At 41.9% G+C, this 23,406-nt stretch overlaps 1 protein-coding gene across 2 annotated transcripts in view; it reads left to right on the top strand.

The window, feature by feature from the left end:
- LOC140198140 (microtubule cross-linking factor 1) overlaps positions 1–23,406 on the top strand; it is a 217,437-nt gene that overhangs the window by 132,583 nt on the left and 61,448 nt on the right. For both annotated transcript variants that reach the window (XR_011886109.1, XM_072259104.1), the window contains exons 8-10: positions 5,487–5,717; positions 12,589–12,765; positions 23,237–23,404. Coding sequence is in view for 1 of the 2 variants with exons in the window: in XM_072259104.1 (XP_072115205.1) it covers positions 5,487–5,717; positions 12,589–12,765; positions 23,237–23,404 (576 nt within the window). In the remaining variant the exon portion in view is untranslated. The remainder of the gene's footprint in view (positions 1–5,486; positions 5,718–12,588; positions 12,766–23,236; positions 23,405–23,406) is intronic.

Below are 23,406 nucleotides of genomic sequence, written 5' to 3'. Positions count from 1 at the left end.
TTCAAAGCAAAATAAAAGCGATTAAACAAAGAAATCTTCTCCATTTTTTTAAATTAAGTGCAATCGTGAACAATAGCCAGATCAGAAATGCTGATCAAGTCAACTAGTTCCCAAAGAGAACTCTGATAGGCCAATCAGATGGTTCACTGCTGCTCAGCTTTAGAACACAAAAAAAATCATATGTACAATTAAGAAACATTAAAAAATAGTAGAAATACTGGAGTCATGAGGATCATGATGAAGTCTGCTGGAGAGAGACATTTATACACATGCTGTCCTCCATAATTCAAAGAGATTGAAGGATAAGGTTGCAGGGTGACAAAACATGGCAGGAGCACTTGGAACTTAAAAACTAATCCCTACCGGGAGAAAACAGCACCTGTTCTTTCTGCATTGTTCTCCAGCAGTTTAAGGACTAAGTCCAGTCAGAACACAACTCACAAGTGCTCTTGAAAGTCAGGTATTAACCCTACCTACCAACAAGCAAGCATTGCCATCCTGGTCACCTTCATGATAGCTTATGAAGAAGCATGTGACTTCCTTCCCAGAGATGATAGGTGTTTGTGCACTCAACTCTTGAAGGCTTGGACCCCATCGTCGCAGATGTTTCCAACCACAGCATCTGGAAGGCTGTTCCAAATTCTGATAGCACAGTGAATGAAGCTTCTATCCAGTGTGTAGGTTCTCACATCAGGCATAGAAACAGCATGAGCAGGCATAGATAAACTTGATCGTGTGGTGCACCATCTCTCATAAGGTGAAGGCAGCATGGTGCGAAGGTCTGCAAGGCTGTGGCTGATGTGCATTTTGTATAGCACAGTAGCTGCAGCAACCTGTCATCTGTGGTGTAAGCTATTGATGGCTAGTTTCTCACAAGCTGTGGCTTCATCTACACTTATAATCCTGAGAGCCTTTCTTTGAATGGAATCAAGCTGGTTGAGGACACTCTGTGAGGCATTCATCCATGATAAGTAGGCATTCTCCATGATACTTCGTACCTGGGCTTTGTAAACCGTAAAAGGACAAATAACAAATAAAAAAACCCAGGAATAGATTATTAAACTGTATTGAAATGCATACAGTAAAATCTTGGTCCAAGTTGATTCATTGGTAACTTTCAAAGGGATTGTAAATATATGGATAGGAGCTGCACAATTTCTGCTCAACAGGGGGATCACTGAAGTGACAGTAATTGATCAGCTTCATCCAAAAGCTGATGAATGATCAGAATCAGGTTATTTTCCTCTTTGACATAAGCTGTGAAATTTATTGTTTTGTAGAAACAGGACAGTGCAGGATAACAAATTACTATAATTTGCAATAAAAATAAAATGGTGTAAAGGAGTAATAGTGAGGTCGTGTTCATGGATCTCTGCTTCAGTGTTTCTTTCTGTTACACAGCTGAGTAATTAAGATACAAGAGCTAGCTTGCAGGCCTTTTCAGTTCTGTTGTATACAAGCATGCAGTTGAGTGGTCTTCTCTGATGTGTAGGGAGAAATTATTTTTTGTCTCCAACAGACTTTTTGAGGAAGGATCATTTTGTAACCAGAAATGTTGCTTTTGACTTTCACAGTAAGTACTTACAGAGAATTTCAGCTCTGGTAACAAAGCGAATTGTCCCATATTCCCATATGTCCCATATTGTCATTTTGCCAACATTATTTGCAGAATTACACAGGCACCCACTCCACTCAGTCCAAATAAAGATGAAGCAACTGCTTTCCTCCAAGGCAGGGAAACTGAAAAGCGTTGAAGCGGATGTCATCATGAAGATTCCTAGAGATTAGAAACAACTATAGCAAGCATGCCGAGAAAATTAAATTTTAATGCTTTTGGTGAAGATGCAAACAAAAACCTCTCTGTACATGTGCCTATTTGTGCATATGTTTGTAATTGGATTAACGTTCAATTGGGTTGCCTGTTGCCCTTTCTGTCTTCCCCTTCCAACCAAAGCACGTGTCCCTGTTTTCGTGTGGGAAGTAGAGGCAGATTTATCAAGTGACTTTTAAAAATTGCCTTTGGGAGAGAAAAATCAGGTCCTTTAAAAAATGTGATAATTATTTTTTGCAATAAATATTGTTGAAGTTCTAGAATATATATAATTAATCTAATAACATCTTTTAAGTCTTGCCAGCTGATTTCATTGGGCAAAGATGACTTGAGGTGTTTTATTCTGATTCAAATGCATTGATGATTGAAAACATATTTTTAGATGTTTGCAAAGTGTGGTTTAGAATAATATGCAAAAGCTTTATTCAGGATCTGATTAATGGTGAGTAATGCAATGGGTTAGTATACAGAACTGAATCACATGCAAGTTAATGATAAATTTCCTGTGCCACTAAAGAAGACAAGGCAACACAGTGGGTTTGTTCACTATCTTTTTACACTTCAACATATACTCGTTTCCAGTTCTAACAGACAACTACATAGATACTCTTCCATTTTGGCACTCTCTGTGTATGTTGGCAGTGTTAACTCAATTTAGGTTGGGGAAGTGGGGGATGGACAGGAAATCAACAAGATGGAGTTGGCAAAGGACTGGTAAACCTAGCCAGCCGTTGGTGCTGTAGAAGTAGTTGTGCCTCTGCTTAAATTAAATTTCATGCTGTTAAGATAATGTGGCCCTGGGCTATGAGTGGCCTGAAAGTACTTGATGCTAATACTGGATATAGAGATATGTGAGATCTTCTAACCTTATAGGTCTGTGAAGGGTATATAGAAACATAGAAAACCTACAGCACAATACAGACCCTTCAGCCCACAAAGTTGTGCCGAACATCTCCCTGCCTTAGAAATTACTAGGCTTACCTATAGCCCTCTATTTTTCTAAGCTCCATGTACCTATTCAGAAGTCCCTTAAAAGACCCTATCGTATCCACCTCCACCACCGTTGCCAGCAGCCCATTCCACGCACTCACCACTCTTTGAGTAAAAAACTTACCCCTGACATCTCCTCTGTACCTACTCCCCATCACCTTAAACCTGTGTCCTCTTGTGGCAACCATTTCACCCCTGGCAAAAAGCCTCTGACTATCCACACAATCAATGCCTCTCATCATCTTATACACCTCTATCAGGTCACCTCTCATCCTCCGTCGCTCCAAGGAGAAAAGGCGAAGTTCACTCAACCTATTCTTATATGGCATGCTCCCCAATCCAGGCAACATCCTTGTAAATCTCCTCTGCACCCTTTCTATGGTTTCCACATCCTTCCTGTAGTGAGGCGACCAGAACTGAGCACAGTACTCAGTACCCAAGTGGGGTCTGACCAGGGTCCTATATAGCTGCAACATGACCTCTCGGCTCCTAAATTCAATTCCATGATTGATGAAGGCCAATACACTAAGCATTCTTAACCACAGAGTCAACCTGCGCAGCTGCTTTGAGCGTCCTATGGACTTGGACCCCAAGATCCTTCTGATCCTCCACACTGCCAGGAGTCTTACCACTAATACTATATTCTGCCATCATATTTGACCTACCAAAATGAACCACTTCACACTTATCTGGGTTGAACTCCATCTGCCACTTCCCAGCCCAGTTTTGCATCCTATCAGTGTTCCACTGTAACATTGACAGCCCTGCACACTATCCACAACACCTCCAACCTTTGTGTTATCAGCAAACTTACTAACCAATCCCTCCACTTCCTCATCCAGGTCAATTATAAAAATCACGAAGAGTAAGTGCCCCAGAACAGGTCCCTGAGGCACTCTACTGGTTACTGACTTCCATGCAGAATATGACCTGTCTACAACTGCTCTTTGCCTTCTGTGGGCAGGCCAGTTCTAGATCCACAAAGCAATGTTTCCTTGGATCCCATGCCTCCTTACTTTCTCAATAAGCCTTGCATGGGGTACCTTATCACATGCCTTGCTGAAATCCTTATACACTACATCTACTGCTTTTTCTTCATCAATGTGTTTAGTCACATCCTCAAAAAATTCAATCAGGCTTGTAAGGCACAACCTGCCCTTGACAAAGCCATGCTGACTATTCCCAATCTTATTATACCTCTCCAAATTTTCATAAATCCTGCCTCTCAGGATCTTCTCCATCAACTTACCAACCAATGAAGTAAGATTCACTGGTCTATAATTTCCTGGACTATCCCTACTCCCTTTCTTGAATAAAGGAACAACATCCGCAACCCTCCAATCCTCTGGAACCTCTCCTGTCCCCATTGATGATGCAAAGATCATTGCCAGAGACTCAGCAATCTCCTCCCTCACCTCCCACAGTAGCCTGGGGTACATCTCATCCAGTCTTGGCGACTTATCCAACTTGATGCTTTCCAAAAGCTCCAGCACATCCTTTTTCTTAATATTTACATGCTCAAGCTTTTCAGTCTGCTGCAGTCATCACTACGATCACCAGGATCCTTTTCCATAGTGAATACTGAAGTAAAGTATTCATTAAGTACCTCTGCTATTTCCTCCGGTTCGTACATACTTTCTTAATGTCACACTTGATAGGTCCTATTCTTTCACGTCTTATCCTCTTGCTCTTCACATACTTGTAGAATGCTTTGGGGTTTTCCTTAATCCTGCCCGCCAAGGCCTTTTCATGGCCCCTTTTGGCTCTCCCATATAGATATGGGTATAGATAAAGTGAATAGCCACAGTCTTTTTCCTAGAATAGTGAGGACCAAAGCTGGAACCATAGGTTTAAGTGAAAGGGGAAAGATTTATAAGGGTCCTGAGAGGCAACTTTTCCATCCAACTGAGTGGTGTGTATATGGAACAAGCGGAAGATGGGTACAGTTACAACATTTAGAGGGCATTTGGACTGGTACGTGAATGTGAAAGGTTTAGAGAGATATTTGACAAATAGAGGAAATGGAACTAGCTTAGTTAGGCAACCTGGCAGCATTGACGAGTTGAGGTGAAAGTCTGTTTTCCATGCTCTATAACCCTGTGACTCTAAGTTTGCCCTATTTTCAGTCCTCTGAGACAATAATGTGGGGGCACAGAATCTCATTGAAACCTATTAAATATTGAAAGGCTTAGATAGGGTGGATGTGGAGAGCATGTTTCCATAGTGGGTGATTTTAGGACCAGAGGGCACAACCTCAGAATAGAGGAATTTCTTTAGCGAGAGGGTAGAGAATCTGTGAAATTCATTGTCACAGACAGCTGCGGAGGCCAGGTCATCGAGTATATTTAATGTGATGTTTGGTAGTTTCTTGATTAGTCAGGGCATCACAGGTTACAGGGAGAAGGCACGGGAATGGGTTGAGAGGGATAATAATTCAACCATGATGGAATGGCAGAGCAGACTCGATGGGCTAAATGTCCTAAATCATCTCCTATGTCTTCTGGCCTTGTGGTGCGTGTTGAAGCATGGAATAATATCTCAGTTTTTCATTGGATTATTGTGTAAGTCTTGAAAAGAATTACTATGTTTCAATATGAAGATTTGAGTTCTATTAATTTCATGACACTTATAGTACTTTTTTGTTCTACTATTTGCCTTGTGACAGATTGAAGAGGAAAACCAGAAGAATCTGCTGAGGAAAGATTATGAAGTGCAAAGCCTGAACCTTCAGAACAGGCTGGAGCAAAAGTCCTGGAGTCATGAGAGGACTCTGCTACTGCAGGAGATGAGAATGTTCAAACAGAACAGCTTCCTGTTCTATGTCAAACTCAAATGGTTGCTTAAACACTGGCGGCAAGGAAAAAAAATAGAGTATGGAGGGGAGGATATCCTGGAGGTAGGCCTGACATTCTCAGTGTAGTCTCTTTTCAGAGGTTCCAGTTTATTGCATGGTGTGTGAGGTAAACAGTAAAAGTTATATATTATGGGAGGTAAATAGTAAAAATGATATGAGCATTATTTTTAATTCTAGTGGAAAAGCAAAATTCTATTGGAAATCTGATACTGAAACAGAACACGTTGAAAGCATCTGTAAAATCTGAAAAGTAGAGTTGACATTTCGTTAGAACCAGGAAAACTTAGGATAAACTGATTTTTAAAAAATGGAAAAGGAACAAAAGAAAATGACTTTGGCATAGAAAATAAAAATAAATGGCAAAAGGAGATAGTACTACAAGATCAGAATCAGGTTTATTTTCACCGGCATGTGCCGTGAAATTTGTTAACTTAGCAGCAGCAGTTCAATGCAATAAATAATATAGAAGGGGGGGAATAAATAAATAAGTAAATCAATTACAGTATACGTATATTGAATAGATTAAAGTCATGCAAAAACAGAAATAATATGTTAAAAAAAAAGTGAGGTAGTGTCCAGTGGTTCAATGTCCATTTAGGAATTGGATAGCAGAGGGGAAGAAGCTGTTCCTGAGTCACTGAGTGTATGCCCTTGGGCTTCTGTACCTCCTAATTGATGGTAACAGTGAGAAAAGGGCATGCTCTGGGTGCTGGAGGTCCTTAATAATGGGCACTACCTTTCTGAGATACCACTCCTTGAAGATGCCCTGGGTACTTTGTAGGCTAGTACCCAAGATGGAGCTGACTAAATTTACAACCTTCTGCAGCTTCTTTCAGTCCTGTGCAGTAGCGCCCCCTCCCCCATTCAGACAGTGATGAAGCCTGTCAGAATGCCCCCCACAGTACATTAATGGAGGTTTTTGAGTGTATTTGTTGACAGACCAAATCTCTTCAAACTCCTAATGAAGTATAGTCACTGTCTTGCCTTCTTTATAACTGCATCGATATGTTGGGACCAGGTTAGATCCTCAAAGATCTTGATACCTAGGAACTTGAAACTGCTCACTCTCTCCACTTCTGATCCCTCTATGAGGATTGGTATGTGTTCCTTCGTCTTACCCTTCTGGAAGTCCACAATCAGCTCATTCGTCTTACTGACATCAAGTGCCAGGTTGTTGCTGCGACATTGCTGCGATGCCACTCCACCAGTTGCCATGTCTCACCCTGTACACCCTCTCGTCACCACCTGAGATTTTATCAACAATGGTTGTATCATCAGCAAATTTATAGATGGTATTTGAGCTTTGCTAGCCACACAGTCATGGGTATAGGGAGAGTAGAGCAGTGGACGAAGCACACACCCCTGAGGTGCGCCAGTGTTGATTATCAGTGAGGAGGAGATGTTATCACCAATCCGCACAGATTGTGGTCTTCCAGTTAGGAAGTCAAGGATCCAATTGCAGAGGGAGGAACAGAGGCCCAGGTTCTGCAACTTCTCAATCAGGATTGTGGGAATGGTGATTTTAAATGCTGAGCTCTAGTTGATGAACAGCATCCTGACGTAGGTGTTTGTGTTGTCCAGGTGGTCTAAAGCCAGTTAAAGAGCCGTTGAGGTTGCATCTGCCTTTGACCTATTGTGGCAATAGGCAAAATTCAATAGGTCCAGGTCTTTACTTACTGAGGCAGGAATTCAGTCTAGTCATGACCAATCTCTCAAAGCATTTCATCACTGTAGATGTGAGTGCTACTGGGCAGTAGTCATTAAGGCTTACGTTATTCTTCTTAGGCACTGGTACAATCGTTGCATTTTTGAAGCAAGTGGGAACTTCCACCCATAGCAGTGAGAAGTTGAAAATATCCATGAATACTCCTACCTGTTCGGCACAGGTTTTCAGAGCCTTACCAGGTACTCCATCAGGACCCTCTGCTTTGTGAGGGTTCACTCTCTTTAAAGGCAGCCTAACATCGGCTTATGAGACAGAGATCACAGGGTCATCAGGTGCAGCAGGGATCTTCACAGTTGTAGTTATATTCTCCCTTTCAAAGCGGGCGTTGAAAGCGTTGAGTTCATATGGTAGTGAAGCATCGCTAAGATTCATGCTATTGGGTTTCGCTTTGTAGGATGTAATGTCTTACAAACCCTGCCAGAGTTGTCATTCTTTCAATGTCGCCTCCAACCTCATTCGAAATTGTCTCTTCGCCCTTGAAATAGCCCTCTGCAAATCATACCTGGTTTTCTGGTACAGGCCTAGGTTGCCAGACTTGAATGCCACAGATCTAGCTTTCAGCAGACGATGTACCTCCTGGTTCGTCCACGACTTTTGGTTTGGGAATGTACAGTAAGTCCTTGTAGGCACACACTCATCCACACAGGTTTTAATGAAGTTGGTAACAACTGCAGCATACTCATCCAGGTTCGAAGATGAATCCCTGAATACAGTCCAATCCACCGATTCAAAGCAGTCCTGTAGGCACTCCTGTGATTCCTTTGTCAATAGATTCTTGGACCCCACTACTGGTGCTGCAGTCTTCAGTCTCTGCCTATTCCAAAGAGGAAGAAAGGTTCTAAGAGGAGTAAGAGGCGACCATGGATGACAAGGGAAGTCAAGGACAGTATAAAAATAAAAGAGAGGTGGTATAACGTAGCAAGGATGAGCGGGAAGCCAGAGGATTGGGAGACTTTTAAGGAGCAACAGAAGTTAACTAAAAAGGCAATACGGGGGGGAAAAGATGAGGTACGAAGGTAAGCTAGCCAAAAAAATAAAGGAGGATAGTAAAAGCTTCTTTAGGTATGTGAAGAGGAAAAAATTAGTGAAGACCAAAGCTGGGCCCTTGAAGACAGAAACGGGTGAAATTATTATGGGGAACAAGGAAATGGCAGAGGAGCTGAACAGGTACTTTGGATCTGTCTTCACTAGGGAAAACACAAACAATCTCCCAGATGTAATAGTGGCCAGAGGACCTAGGGTAACAGAGGAACTGAAGGAAATTCACATTAGGCAGAAAATGGTGTTGGGTAAACTGATGGGACCGAAGGCTGATAAATCCCCAGGGCCTGATGATCTGCATCCCAGGGTACTTAAGGATGTGGCTCTAGAAATCGTGGACGCATTGGTAATCATTTTCCAGTTTTCTATGGATTCAGAATCAGTTCCTGCAGATTGGAGGGTAGCTAATGTTATCCCACTTTTTAAGAAAGGAGGGAGAGAGAAAACAGGCAATTGTAGACCAGTTACTCTGACATCAGTGGTGGGGAAGGTGCTGGAGTCAATTATAAAAGATGAAATAGCGGTATATTTGGATAGAAGTAGCAGGATAGGTCCGAGTCAGCATGGATTTACAAAGGGGAAATCATGCTTGACTAATCTTCTGGAATTTTTTGAGGACGTAACTATGAAAATGGACATGGGAAAGCCAGTGGATGTAGTGTACCTGGACTTTCAGAAAGCCTTTGATAAGATCCCACATAGGATGTTATTGGGCAAAATTAGAGCACATGGTATTGGGGGTAGGGTACTGACATGGATAGAAAATTGGTTGGCTGACAGTAGGGATTAACGGGTCCTTTTCAGAATGGCAGGCAGTGACTTAGTGGGGTACCGCAAGGTTCAGTGCTGGGACTGCAGCTATTTACGATATACATTAATGATTTAGATGAAGGGATTAAAAGTAACATTAGCAAATTTGCAGATGACACCAGGCTGGGTGGCAGTGTGAAATGTGAGGAGGATGTTATGAGAATGCAGGGTGACATGGACAGGTTGGGTGAGTGGGCAGATGCAGTTTAATGTGGATAAATGTGAGGTTATCCACTTTGGTGACAAGAACAGGAAGGCAGATTACTATCTGAATGGTGTCAAGTTAGGAAAAGGGGAAGTACAACGAGATCTTGGTGTCCTTGTTCATCAGTCACTGAAAATAAGCATACAGGTACAGCAGGCAGAGAAGAAAGCTAATGGCATGTTGGCCTTCATAACAAAGGGAGTTGAGTATAGGAGCAAAGAGGTCCTTCTGCAGTTGTACAAGGCCCTGGTGAGACCCCACCTGGAGTATTGTGTGCAGTTTTGGCCTCAAAATTTGAGGAAGGACATTCTTGCTATTGAGGGAGTGCAGCGTAGGTTCACTGGGTTAATTCCAGGGATTGCGGGAATGTCATATGTTGAAAGACTGGGCTTGTATACACTGGAATTTAGAAGGATGAGAGGGGATCTGATTGAAACATATAAGATTATTAAGGGATTGGACACGCTAGAGGCAGGAAACATGTTCCCAATGTTGGGGGGGGTCCAGAACCAGAGGCCACAGTTTAAGAATAAGGGGTAGACCATTTAGAACGGAGTTGAGGAAAAACTTTTTCCACACAGAGGGTTGTGGATTTGTGGAATGCTCTGCCTCAGAAGGCAGTGGAGGCCAATTATCTGGATTCTTTCAAGAAAGAGTTAGATAGAGCTCTTAAAGATAGCAGAGTCAAGGGATATGGGGAGAAGACAGGAACAGGGTACTGATTGTGGATGATCAGCCATGATCACAGTGAATGGTGGTGCTGGCTCGAAGGGCCAGATGGCCTACTCCTGCACCTATTGTCTATTGTCTATACTCAGGGAGTAGAAGTACAGCCAGGTGATCAGACTTCCTGAAGTGAGGGCGTGGAATAGCATGGTAGGCATTCTTGATGGTGGTGTAACAATGGTCCAGTGTGTTGTTTCCTCTAGTATTGCAAGTAATCTGTTGATGGTAATTGCTTAGTGATTTTTTTCAGACTGGCCTGGTTAAAATCCCCCAAAACAATGGTGAAGACGTTAGGGTGTGCTGTTTCATGCATGTTGATCCCATTGCTCAGATCATTTAAAGCCTGATTGACATTGACCTGTAGAATGTATACTGTTACCAAAAGGATCCCAGAAATCTCCCACGGTAGGTAAAAAGGACAGCACCTAACTGCTAGATATTCCAGGTCTGGTGAGCAGAATTGGGACAGCACTGATATATTTGTGTACCAAGAAGAGTTGATCATGAGGCATACTCCTCCACCTCTGCTTTTGAGAGACTCTATAGATCTATCAGGTACAGAAGGGGTTAACCAGGATTCTGTGAAACAAAGGACACACGCGGTCCTAATGTCCCTCTGATTCAGCACCCTAGCTCTGAGATCATCGATTTTATTCACCAGAGACTGCACATTTGCTAGCAAGATAGTTGCTATTGGCAGTTTAAAACCCCATTTCTGAAAACACATTTGTATCCCTGATCTGCAGCCACATTTCCTGATGAAGGAGGTTGTTGATGGGTCAGGCAAAGATTAAAGATCATTCTGGTTAACCAATCCATAATTATAATTTTGGAAATGAATACAATCCAGCTCTGATCTTAAATTATCGATGCAGCTTTCTAACATGAATCCCATTTGTCATTTTAAGATGGAACAGGGAGATGGCAACTTGACCAATCATGTGGTACCATCTGGAAGTTTGTGGTAGGATATTATGAATACAATGGTGATACATTTGCATCTGTTTTCCATTCTGAAGAGCAATCTGAGAAAATGTACACTTTAAGTATTGATCCAAGCATTTCATACTCTTATGCTCTCTCTTAATAAAAGCAAGGTTAATTACTTAAACTATTTCATTATTTGAGCTATTTTTCAAGTTTTGGTGACCACTAGTTCTCTGATCATTCATTCTCTGTGCAACCAGGTTATGAAAGCAGCCTTAATAATCTGGGTCACCTTCACAGATTAGTTACAAACAAGAGAAAATCTGCAGATGCTAGAAATCCAAGCAACACACACAAAACGCTAGAGGAACTCTGCAGGCCAGTCAGCATCTGTGGGGAAAAAATTACAGTTAACGATTTGGGTCAAGACCCTTCAGCAGGACAGGAGGAAAAAAAACACCCTGACTAATCAAAAACTTATCAAACACTGCATTAAATATACCCAATGACCTGGCCTCCACAGCCATCTGTGGCAACACATTTCATATACTCATTACCCTCTGGCTAAAGAAATTCCTCTATTCCGAAGTTGTGCCCTCTGGTCCTAGAATCACCCACTGTGGGGAACATCCTCTCCATATCCACTCTGTTTAGGCCTTTCAACATTCATTTTTATGTTTCTATGTTTCTATTAGCTTTTGATGAGATTCTGTGCCCCCACCCCCCATTCTTCTAAACTCCAGTGAGTACAGGCCCAGAGACATCAACCACTCCTCATACATTAGCCCTTTCATTTCTGGAATCATTCTTGTGAACCTCCTCTGGATCTTCCACAGTGCCAGCACATCTTTTCTCAGAGAAGGGACCCAAAGGGACCTTAAGGGGGAATAAGGGATGCCATGGTAGTGTAGCGGTTAGCACAACACTATTACAGCACAGGGTGTTGGAGTTTGGAGTTCAGTCCTGATGTTCTCTGTAAAGAGTTTGTACGTCCTCCCCGTAGAAATTATGAGTTTCCTCCTGGTGCTCTGGTTTCCTCCCACAGTCCAAAGACATGCCGGTTGGTAGGTTAGTCTTTTTTTCCAATCCTGCTGAAGGGATTTGGCCCAAAACATCGACTGTACTCTTTTCCATAGCTGCTGCCTGGCCTGCTGAGTTCTTCCAGCATTTTGTGTGTGCCACAGATCGGTTATACTGGTCCTGATTTGATAAGCGACAGTGTACAAGAATTCAACCATCTGTAGATCAGACCATATGGGGAGAAAAGGAAGACTCAATCATAATGACACTTCCTTTCACTTTTGGATATTGCTTCTGGAAGGAAAATTTTGGCTTTTGGTTATGTTCAATGATATTTCCACATATTAAAAAAACGCTACTGCAGCAGGGACTGACTGTTAATTTCATTTGTATCACTTGTAAATATTTGTGCTTAAAACATTTAATATTTGTTTAATAAGCAATAAATTATTTTTCAGCCTGAACAGATTGAAAGCCTGCCTGAATTTAACCTGCTTCTTGAACAGACAGAGCTGGACCCTGACCAAGAGGACAGTGGCTATGTGCTGACTGAATACTCCCAACTTTCCCCTTCAGAGAGTGATGACTACAGGCCTCAGCTACAGACAAAAGAGTTACTACAGCACCAGAAGCAGGTATGCCAGTAGTTCCTGTTTGTATCCTTATTCCTTTAGAAATTTCTCTCATTCTACAATACTTTGCCAGTTGATATTTTCTGGATTAGCTTTCAGGAGAACCAGCTGATGCAACTCACATGACATATTACATATGTATGTAAAGTGAATTAAACTAAACCTGCAGCTTTCTATAAAATAAAGTGCAGTACTTTAAAAAAAACTTTAACTATGCATCGTTGGAAGTGTATTTTAACCAACATTTCTATGATCTTCCCTCAGTTCTGTTACCTTCTGTTACTACAGCACTGAAACAATCCCTTTGGCTCATCTAGTCTGTGCTAAACCATAATCTACCTAGTCTCATCGACCTGCACCAGGACCATAGCCTTCCATTCCTCTCTCATCTATGTACCTATCAAACTTACTCTTAAATGTTGAAATTGACCCTGCAAACACCACTGGCAGCTCATTTCACACTCTCACCACACTCTGAGTGAAGAAATTCCCCTAAACATTTCACCTTTCACTCTTAGCCTATGACCTTCAGTTGTAGTCTCACCCAATCTCAGTGAAAAAAAGCCTGCTTGCATTTACCCTATCTATATCCCTCATTAGAGTGTATACCTCAATCTTCTATTTTCTAGGGAATAAAATCCTTCTTTAAAGTGACCAACAAATTATCTTAATTGTTAAGTCACTGAACTTTACTGTACTGAAGGAGGCTGTTCAAGCCCATGCTAAGCAAAAATCAAGCTATTTAGATTTCTGCTTCCCAGTTGTTTGTATATCACCTTGCAGCCCATAGCTCCTTAAGCACATCCTGTAAGCCTGATGAGGATTTCTACCCAACATCCCCTTCAGGCTGTGAGTTCTAGACACTCAGTACTCGTTGGAGGGGAAGGAAAAATAAAATCTGAACTCCCGTCTGGTAATTAGACAAATTACATAAATCTCTGCCAATGGAAATACATTCTGTCTGTCCATTCTGTCTTGGTCTGTAATAGTTTTTCACACCTCAAGTAATTCTTCCTTGTTCGAAAAAAACCAACTGAACCTAGTCAGCCTTTTCTCATAATTCTGTAGCCCTGACAACATACTCATTTATTCCCTCTGTACCCTTTCTAGTATAATCACATCCTTCTTTGAGTGTGGTGATCAGAAATGTGGCACAACTCATGATTATAGATTTCTGGGCACTCATATTCTGAGCCTCAGTTGACAAAGACTGGTATCTTGTGTATCACCTTAACCGCCTTATCTGTCTGTCCTGTTGCCTCCAAGGACCAATGGGCATGCACTTCAAGATTCTCCTATTGTTATACACTTTTGGTATGCTACCATCTGTGGCTTTTTCCCCATTTGTATACACATTTCTTAGCCATATTTCATGGCTGCATGCAATGAGCTCAGTTCATATTTCTTTCATTTTGTGATTGATTTTTTTTGCAAAATCCAGTCATCAAAACTTTAGAAGATAACAGTATCAGACTAGGACAGCATGCGTCTACTTGTCCTGTTTGGAATCCAGCTTAGGAGGAATATGGGGCGTGAACTCTGCTCTGTGGAATGGGCTTTAGACTTGTGATTGATCAAGCTCTCTGTCACGGTGGCTCCGCTCACACTGTGCCTGGATCCATTATAGGCTAATAGATAGACGTGCAGATAAATACAGCTTTTGGTGAAGGATGGAGAGGATTCTTAGAAGTATAGAGAGACTTGATAAGTATTATTTTCAGCTGGCAACCTGTGGCAACTGCCAGAGTAGTTTCTGAATCCTGATTTGTTGATCTAGGAATCCTCACCCTCTAAAATTCTCTCCATGTGAGCAAAGGCGTGGCTTTTTTTTTGCTTTTGTTTGCAAAGCTTCAGTGAAAAAGCTTGGGGATGCACTTGACTGGATTGCTCCTGCAAAGAGCTGGATTGCACACAATATGTCACATGGTTTCCATCCATGGACAATTATTTGATTTTACAAACCGTAGGACTGTGATCACTCAATGTCAAGCCACTAGACTAACATTCTGAGGAGTGAATTGTTAATCCAGAGGCAGCTGGAAACAACTGGTGTAAATTAAATAGATTGGCAGTGAAAAGCTAGTAACAATATCGTCTGTGAAACTGGAAAATTGTTATTTTCTCATTTTAAAAATCCATCTGGTTGAGCAATGGCCTTTGGGGAATTAAATCTGCTGTTCTTGCCCTGTCTGGCCTTTACAGATGACTCCAACCCATCAATGTAATTGACTCATAACCAATGTTCCCTCTAATTTTTAGTAGTCAGTGTGCGCAAAAATCTAATGTTGTGCAAATTTTTTTCCTGTGACAAAAGTATATGCACACTGAATGCACACATGGCACAGTTTATGTAGGTTTACAAAATATTTGACATAAAACTGCACAGAATAACAACAAAATAACATACATATTTAAGTCAGTCAGTTATCATGTCTCTTGCCTGTCTTTGGCATTTACCCATTCTTTGTAAACTCTATCTAGACTAATAGAACTTCCATCCAATTGATAGCTTTTGATTCTTATTAACATATCCAAATGACATTCACCTAAACAGTTTCTCAGCTTGTTTTTGAGTTGATTCATTAGGCTAAAACCTCGCTCACAGTCAGCATTAGACGCAAGAAAGTCCCCCAATGTCCATCAACTGTGCAAGGTCGCAAAACTGTTCATTTTGAAGTACAAATGCCACCATTTGAGCAAAGTTTGAAATCAGTTTGGATTTAATTCTTTCTTGCAAGGGAAATTTGAAACCATTAAACTGTCTAACTATTACAGTATTTTCAGCTAAAAAATCATGATATTTTAGACATAAGACATTAACTTGTTCATCGCCAAATGCGAAGGCACAATCTGCAATTGCGGAGAAATCAAAAGCTGACTATTCTTGTACCTCATCTTCAGGAAATTTTTCTTCTAAATGAACACAAAGATTATTTATAAAAGTCAACAGCAAACTTGTATCTACTGTGATATTTTCTTCACGTTGTTGGCTTAGCAAAACTTTAACTTTGTCACTCCACAAAACATTGTCTCCCAGATACTGCTTTCTTATCTTGTTAATTTGCCTCGTGCAAAATGAAGTGAATCAATCTGTGTTAGGCCACTCTTTTGCAGAATCTTGCATGGTGAAGCCAGTTCATCAAAGATATCACTTAAAACCTGTAAAGCTACTTTGTATGCGATGTTTATCAATTTCTTGTGACAGTATTTAGCCACAGGGTCATTTGACTGATCTTTTTCAATAAAAACTAAGTAAGCTATCTACAGGATTTGAAACAGATCTTTGTAAACTTTACAATATGAACACTGTCCGCCAAAGATGGCTGCCGCCGTGATGCAGCTGTACAAACCAGAACAGGAAAGGTGAGGTGACGTAAATTAGTGACATGCATTGTGGTATTTGAAAAACCAACTAACTAGTTAACAGAAACATTTAGCTAAAAGATTATTTTCAATAAGTATAATTATTAATTACTACATTATTTTAGGTAACTAACCTTTTGTGCGCACATTAATTTCCCTTGTGTGCTGGTTGAAAAACGTGTGTGCGCGCGCACACGCACACAGCTTAGAGGGAACATAGCTCATAACTATTCTCTAGAATAGCCTGACAGGACAGATGTGCTTTCCAACAATCATGGTCACTGTCAGTGGATTTTTTTAAACTGTAGATTTGTTTAATTATATGAATGTAAATTCCATAGCCACCTTGGTGAGATTCTCAGGCCTTGGAGCAACCAACACAGGGAGAACTGATTGCTGTCAAGCCTGCACAGGCAGACACCTCCCAATCTCCACCCAGCTAACAGGAGTCACTTGCCTCTTATTTCCAATTCATCACCTGCAACCTATTTTAACCTAACTCTTATCCACAGTCTTTGTTCACCCATTGAACTAGCCAGCTTCAGCTGGTTGCTCCTAGCCTTCAGTTACCTTGTTGCCTGTTGTGTTTAGTGGTATCAGCACCTGAATTCAAGGCCAATGTTGCTGAGTTCAAATCTGGCCATCTGTGCTAGGTTGAGTGTCGAGCTAGCAACTCGGCCTCGTAAAAAACCGACGAATGCTAAGGAAGCAGCAAAACAAAATACTGCCTGATGCACGAAAAGGGAACTGCTGTTGTGTTTAGAATCTGTTTGCTCTTGTTTTGTGGCCACTCGTGGCTGTTATTTCACGGTTTATTATTAAAATTATCATTCACTGCTGAATCTTCTCCACTGCTCTGCATCTGGGCCTCCTCCACATTGCCTGACAAGATGGGCGAACTAGCAAATGACCCAGCAGAGTTTGCTTGTCTGAAGGAAGTAGTCAGTCCACATGAGCACATGATCCAGAAGCAGCAGGAAACTATTGTCTATCTCTTCACCACTCTCAACCAACTCTCTGTCTTGATGTCATTTCAAGCTGCTGGTCCCTCATCAGCAACACCTCCAGAACCCATGCAACTAGAGAGGGCTCTCTTAACCCCAAGAGGGAATGAGCGCTAGTGGAGAAACAACTTGTGCGCATACTGCAGAGCAACTGATCACCAATACATTGGATGTGCACTGCGCCTGGGAAGTGGCAGCACTGGGTAGAGATGAGGAGCTTCCTATCTGATAAGCTCCCCTGACCCCTCATTCCAGCACCATTGTCTGACTCTTTCTCTTTGTCCTCCTCCACACCCCGACAGCTCTACGTACACAGGAGGCTCTGGTTGATTCCAGCACTGCAAGCAACCAGACCCTGTGCTTGCAGCTTGGACTCCCTACCGAGCCTACCTCTCACCCCTTCTACATCATTCCACTGACACATTGCTTGGGGTCTGGGATGCTCAGAGTGTGCAGACAACCTATGCACATGAGCATCAGAGAGCACTGTCAGTCCATCCAATTCCTCCTGATCTACTTGCCCAACACTCCTCTCATCTTGGGTTACCCTTGGCTCTCCCATCACAACCCTCACTTCACCTGGCCATCCAGTTCTCTGCTGAGTTGGGGTCTCACCCGCAAGACCACCTGCCTGCAACCTCAGCTGACTTTACCCTGTAAACCTATGGAGACAGAGGAAACTCTCAACCTCAGTAAACTCCTACAGGAATACCCAAATTAGTCATCGCCTTCAGTAAAAGAGAAGCCAATGCCCTGCTGTCTCACAGACCACACGACTGCATGATTGACCTCCTCCTGGGCACCACCCCTCCCCGAGGTGATCTGTTCTCCCTCTTCTCCCCTGAAATCTAAGCTATTAATGAGTACATCACCGAAGCACAACAGCACAGTATTGTTTGACCATCCCAGTCTCTAGCCGATGCAGGATTCTTCATTGTCAGAAAGAAAGATGGGGTTCTTTGTCCCTGCATCGACTACTGGGGACTCAATAAAATCACCATTAAGACTGCTACCCTCTCCTTGATGGAGAACACATTCGTAACGCTTTGTCAGGTCTTCATCAAACTAGATCTACAGAGCATGTACAGCCTGATCAGCAACCTCAAACTGCTACAGCACTTCTTGGGCTTCCCCAATTTTTATTGCTGTTTCATCAGAAACTACAGCAAAATTGCCGCTTCTCTCACCTCTCTCACCAAATCACCCACCTCATGGTCTGTTGTCACTGACCACGCTTGCGAGGAGACGCTTCATCGCCACTAGGACTAGATGGGAAAGCACACTCTTGTGCCGCCTTCTCGCGTAATTTCCACTCTACACAGCACTGTTATGGAGTAGGAGACAGGGAGCTACTCACCATCAAATTGGCACATCACCATTGATTTCAACACTGGTTGGCCACCTTCCAATGGACCCATGGTGATCATGACAGTGATGGATCGGTTCTCCAAGGCAGACCACATCATTGCCCTCCCCAAACTTCCGTCAGCCTCTGAGCTGGCGGACCTGGTTCCCCAACATGCAGTTGGGCTCCATGGCTCCCTCAGGATATTGTGTCAGACTAGGACCCACAATTCCTCTTCTGCTTCTAGTGAGCCTTATACTCCCTCCTCTGCATTTCAGTTAGTTTGTCCTCTGGCTATAATCCAACGATCAATCAGCAAGTTGAGAAGTTTCCGAGATGTTTCGCCACCTCTAGCTCTTCCACATGCAGGAAGTATCTGCTCTGAGCCAAGACAAACTACACACCTCCTCTGCCACTTTGAAGTACTTCATGGTTACCGACCACCATGGAGAAACCAACAATGGAGGTATATTTTAGCTGCCATCCGTGTCTACCTCCAGGCCAACCGGTGGCAGCACCAGCCAGTCTACTGTGGTCTGGCGACTGTGCCTGTCTGTGCACTCCAGATCTTTCCTTGCAAACTCTCACACTGGTTGAATGGTCTCTTCAAGATCACTCATTTCATTGAATCCAGTCATTTTCCCTCTCCAGCTGCAGCACACCTAACCACCTAACTTCCATGTGTCCTTCCTCAACGTTCAAAGGAAATTTATTATCAAATACATATATGTCACCATATACAAGCCTGTGGTTTGTTTTTCATGGACCACTCAACCTATCTGAGCCTGCAACTCCAGAACCTAGGATCGTGGAAGGTGGTTCAGTGTACATAGTCTGCCGTTTAATGGATTCACGTCATCATGAACAGGGTGTGCAGTACCTGGTCAATTAGGAAAGGTGCAGCCCAGGGAAGGAAGGAGGGTTCTTGGCTGCCATCTAGTTTCATCTTGGATCCTTGCTCATCGAGGAGCTCCACTGAACCCATCCGGATCGTCCTGGCCCATCGGGTGCTGGCCATAGGCAGGAGAGTCCAGTCAGACCTGCACAAGCAGACACTTCCCAGTCTCCACCCAGCTACAGGAGTCACCCGCAGCCTTTTTAAACCCAGTTATCATCCACTGCCCTTGTTCATCCATCGAAGCAGCCAGCCTCAACTAGTTACACCTTGCCTACAGTTACCTGTTGCCTGTTGTCTTTAGTACCTGGTCTCCCTTGTGGCCCCTCATGCCTTCTTCGTTTGCAGTTAATTATTAAAGTTTCATCTTAATTGGTACCTAAAAGAGTTGAGCACAGCCAGAGGAATTGGATTATTTTGGTGCCTAAGCAATTCCTGTGCCTTCAGAGCTTCCTCTATAAATTTTATATTCAGTGTCAGCATTGAGATCCAAACGTAATGTAAAGTAATGAGTCATAATACTTAGTTTTTTAAATGGTTGTGCCGAAAATACACATGTCAATGTAAACCTGAGTTCAAAAGCTAATATGATTGACATTCAACAGAGTAATTTCAAGTAATTTGTTGAAAATATTTTTTGTTTTGCTTGCATTTCTCAGGGTTAAAGTGGTTTATTGCTTTTCATGTGATCTAACCACATCTGCAAGGATTAAACTGCTACACATTTAACACAGGTCAATTGCATATGAATTAAAGTTCAAAATTCCTATGATTTATTATCATGGTATGGATATGTTAATTAATTAATCACATTGGATGTAAGACTTCCTGGATAATAGTCACTGAGGCAGATTATCATGTTTATCTTGCATACCGGTATGATTGAAACCTACATGAAGCAGGTGGATACTTCATACCGCCGTAGCGAGAGGTTGAAGATATTGAATTAATGTTCCTTTCGTGCCACTAGGTTAGGAAATCAAGTCCCAGTGTAGAGATTTGAGCATCGTATTTCAGGCTGACTCTCCACAGCACTCCCAAATGCGTGTTGCACTGTCAGCCAAGCCATTATCACACAAGACATTAAACTGAGTCTCTGCCTACTCGTTCAGCCATGCCCATCTAAGTTATTTCCATTTGTCTGCATTTGGCTCATAAAACCTTCCCAATCTGTGTGTCTGTCCAAATGTCATGGAGTTCTGATGTAAGTTGCATCGACTTGTACCTTTTGCCTCCATAGATGCTGCTTAACCTGTTGAATTCTGCAAACATTTTGTTTTAATTCAAGAGTCGAGCATACGCAGTCTCCCTTGTCATCTTTATTGACTTCATTGTGTTTCTACACATAAAGAAAACATAACTTGCAATGATTAGTATTTTCCATTGGTAAGTTGACCCTTGAAATTAGAAAAGTGTTATTATTTGCAGCTAATTTTTTAAGTAAAATAAATCTTTACTGCCAACAAGTTTAAAAACGAGTCAAAGAAAATACAGCCTTACTACTTGTTGCCTTGTACTAATTTACCTTGTAACTACCAACACCAGAAGCGAAATGTGTTCATGTACTTCATTGACTTTTGCAAAATTCCCCTCACATTTTCAAACACAGTGGTCATTGTACATAACAATAATTAATGATATGTAAAGCATTGTTATGCAAATCTGATAAATTAACTTATATGCTCCACTTGGACTTGTCAATTGATGTAGTGTTGTCACACATATCGAGGTACAGTGAAAAATCTCTTGTGCGCTGTCCATTCATTACACAGTGCATTGAGGGAGTACAAGGTAAAGCAATAACAATGCTGATTAAAATGTTACAGAAAGTGAAGTGCATGTAGGCAGTAAGGTGCAAGTTCACAAAAAGGTAGATTGTGAGGTCAAGATCCCATCTTATCATCTCAGGGAAACATTCAACGGTCTTATAACAGTACGTGCTTTCAGAATTTGTATTTTCTGCCCATAGGAGAGGAGAGAAGAGAGAATGTCTGGGGTGGGTGGGATCTTTGGCAGTCCACGTAGGGAAGGCTGGTTTCTGTGAAGTGCTGAACTGTGTCCACAACTCTCTACAGTTTCTTGCAGTCATGGGCAGAGCAATTGCCATATTAAACTGCGATATCTCCGGATAGTATTCTTTCTATGGTTCATCAATTTTAAAAATTGGTGAGGGTCAAAGGAGACGTGCCAAATTTCCTTAGCCTGTTGAGGAAGTAGAGGCACTGCTGAGATTTCTTGAGGCTTGCATCAACATAGTTATAGTTTAGAGTGTTTAGAGGTTTCTTTCTTATATTCCACATTATACCTGACTCATACTGAATATTATTGTTTCTATGGAGACAAACAATCCTCCATTACCTCATCATCATTCTTCATAAACAAGAATGGGTCTGGATCTGGAAGACATCAGAGCCAAATGTGACTCTGTTCTCTGCACACATATTAATCTTTTGCTAGTCACTGGGCTATTTGTGGTGCAGAAGCCCAGGCAATCTTCTTTTCTATTCTCTACCTTCCCCAGCTTTCATACCCTGATACAAGTTGTAGTTTATGTACATTTGATTTTTCTGGTATCAGAATACATTTCTCTGACCAGTAGCTTAGCTAGGAAGGTTCTGCTTATGTGCAAATTGTTACCCATAAAGTAGGCACCCACCCCATCGAAATTTGAGAGTTGCTTCATCAAACAGCATTTCAATGCTTCAATGCATTTTTTCAAAGTTATATCAAAATTTGATAATTTACGTATAAAAACGCTATATTGAAGGAGGTAAGCAGTTAAGTTCAGGCTTTTGCATCACATTCAGTGATTAGACTCAAAAGAATTTTCTTTAACATTGGGAAAAATCACTTACACTGTTGCACAAGAGAAACAGTTCAATTTTGACATCATGTAAGAATGAAGATTGACTTAACAACCTCTCTTCAAGAGAAAAAACATTTTTTGAAGTTCCCACAACAGACAACATGATCTCAGCTGGATATCAGAGATTGGACAAGAATAGGTATGGGTATAGCAGTGTCTGAGGTCAAGTAACCCGCCCTTTACTTTTCACATCAATAAAGAATGACCACGCTGGCGGTTCATTGTCCGTGGAATTGCAGTCCGTCTTATTCATGAGAAAAACCATTATCGGCTCTTAGACCCAAGGAAAGAATTGAGAAATCAATTTAAAATCTAGATAAACATGTTATTCTTGCTCTGTCCTTCTGTAACCCATTTCAGTCCTGCAGTTTCCAGAGATTTCTGTGCTATCACCATTCTGACTTCCAGAGGCAATTTTAGTTGCCCCACAGTTGGCCATTATAACCACACCTGCCCTGCCCCCATTTTCTAGAATTCCCTGAACTTCTCTGCCCCTTAAATATGTTTTCTCCTTTGAATCCCAGTAAAACCTATTTCAGTAGCTAAGCTTTTGCTCAACTGCACCAGAATTCTTTGTGTGATTTGGTTTCAAACTTTGGGTTACCGACATTTCTATGAGTATCTTGCTGCATTTTCCTCTATTAAAGGTGTTTTTGATCTGTTGGAGAGGAATGAGCAGGGAGTTGTATATTTCAGAAACACTGGTTTGGACTAGTTGCACTGAATCTTATATATAATTATTCAGTCAGGACAAAAATAGGCTATCCGTCCCCTCAAGACTTTGCCTACTCTCCAGAGAACAATCCATTCTTCCCCATCTGATGCAATTTGCTCCCAGACAAATATATATCATTCTCTTGGGAACTTGCAATTGACACCGCTTTTCAAGTAATTCATTTTGTGTCAGAACTACCACTGCACAAGTAAGCTTTTCCTCACGCTACTCATGGATCTTTTGCCAAACGGTGCAAAATTTTTATATAACTTTCTCCCTTCCACAGGCCAGAGAAAACCGAAGGATCCTAATTGCTCTGAAGTCTATTTTGGAAGAGTTTGGTGCTGAGCTTGGGGAGGAGGAGAAACGTCGCCATGACTTGCAGCAACAGTATGTCAATGAAAAGGCTGCCTGGGAGATGGAATACACTGAGCAAAAATGTCAACTGGCCCAGGT

Source organism: Mobula birostris, chromosome 1 (genome assembly GCF_030028105.1).
Source record: "Mobula birostris isolate sMobBir1 chromosome 1, sMobBir1.hap1, whole genome shotgun sequence".
Taxonomy (NCBI): Eukaryota; Metazoa; Chordata; class Chondrichthyes; order Myliobatiformes; family Myliobatidae; genus Mobula; species Mobula birostris.
Note: the sequence above shows the minus strand (reverse complement) of the source record. Positions and strands in the feature narration are given on the sequence as shown.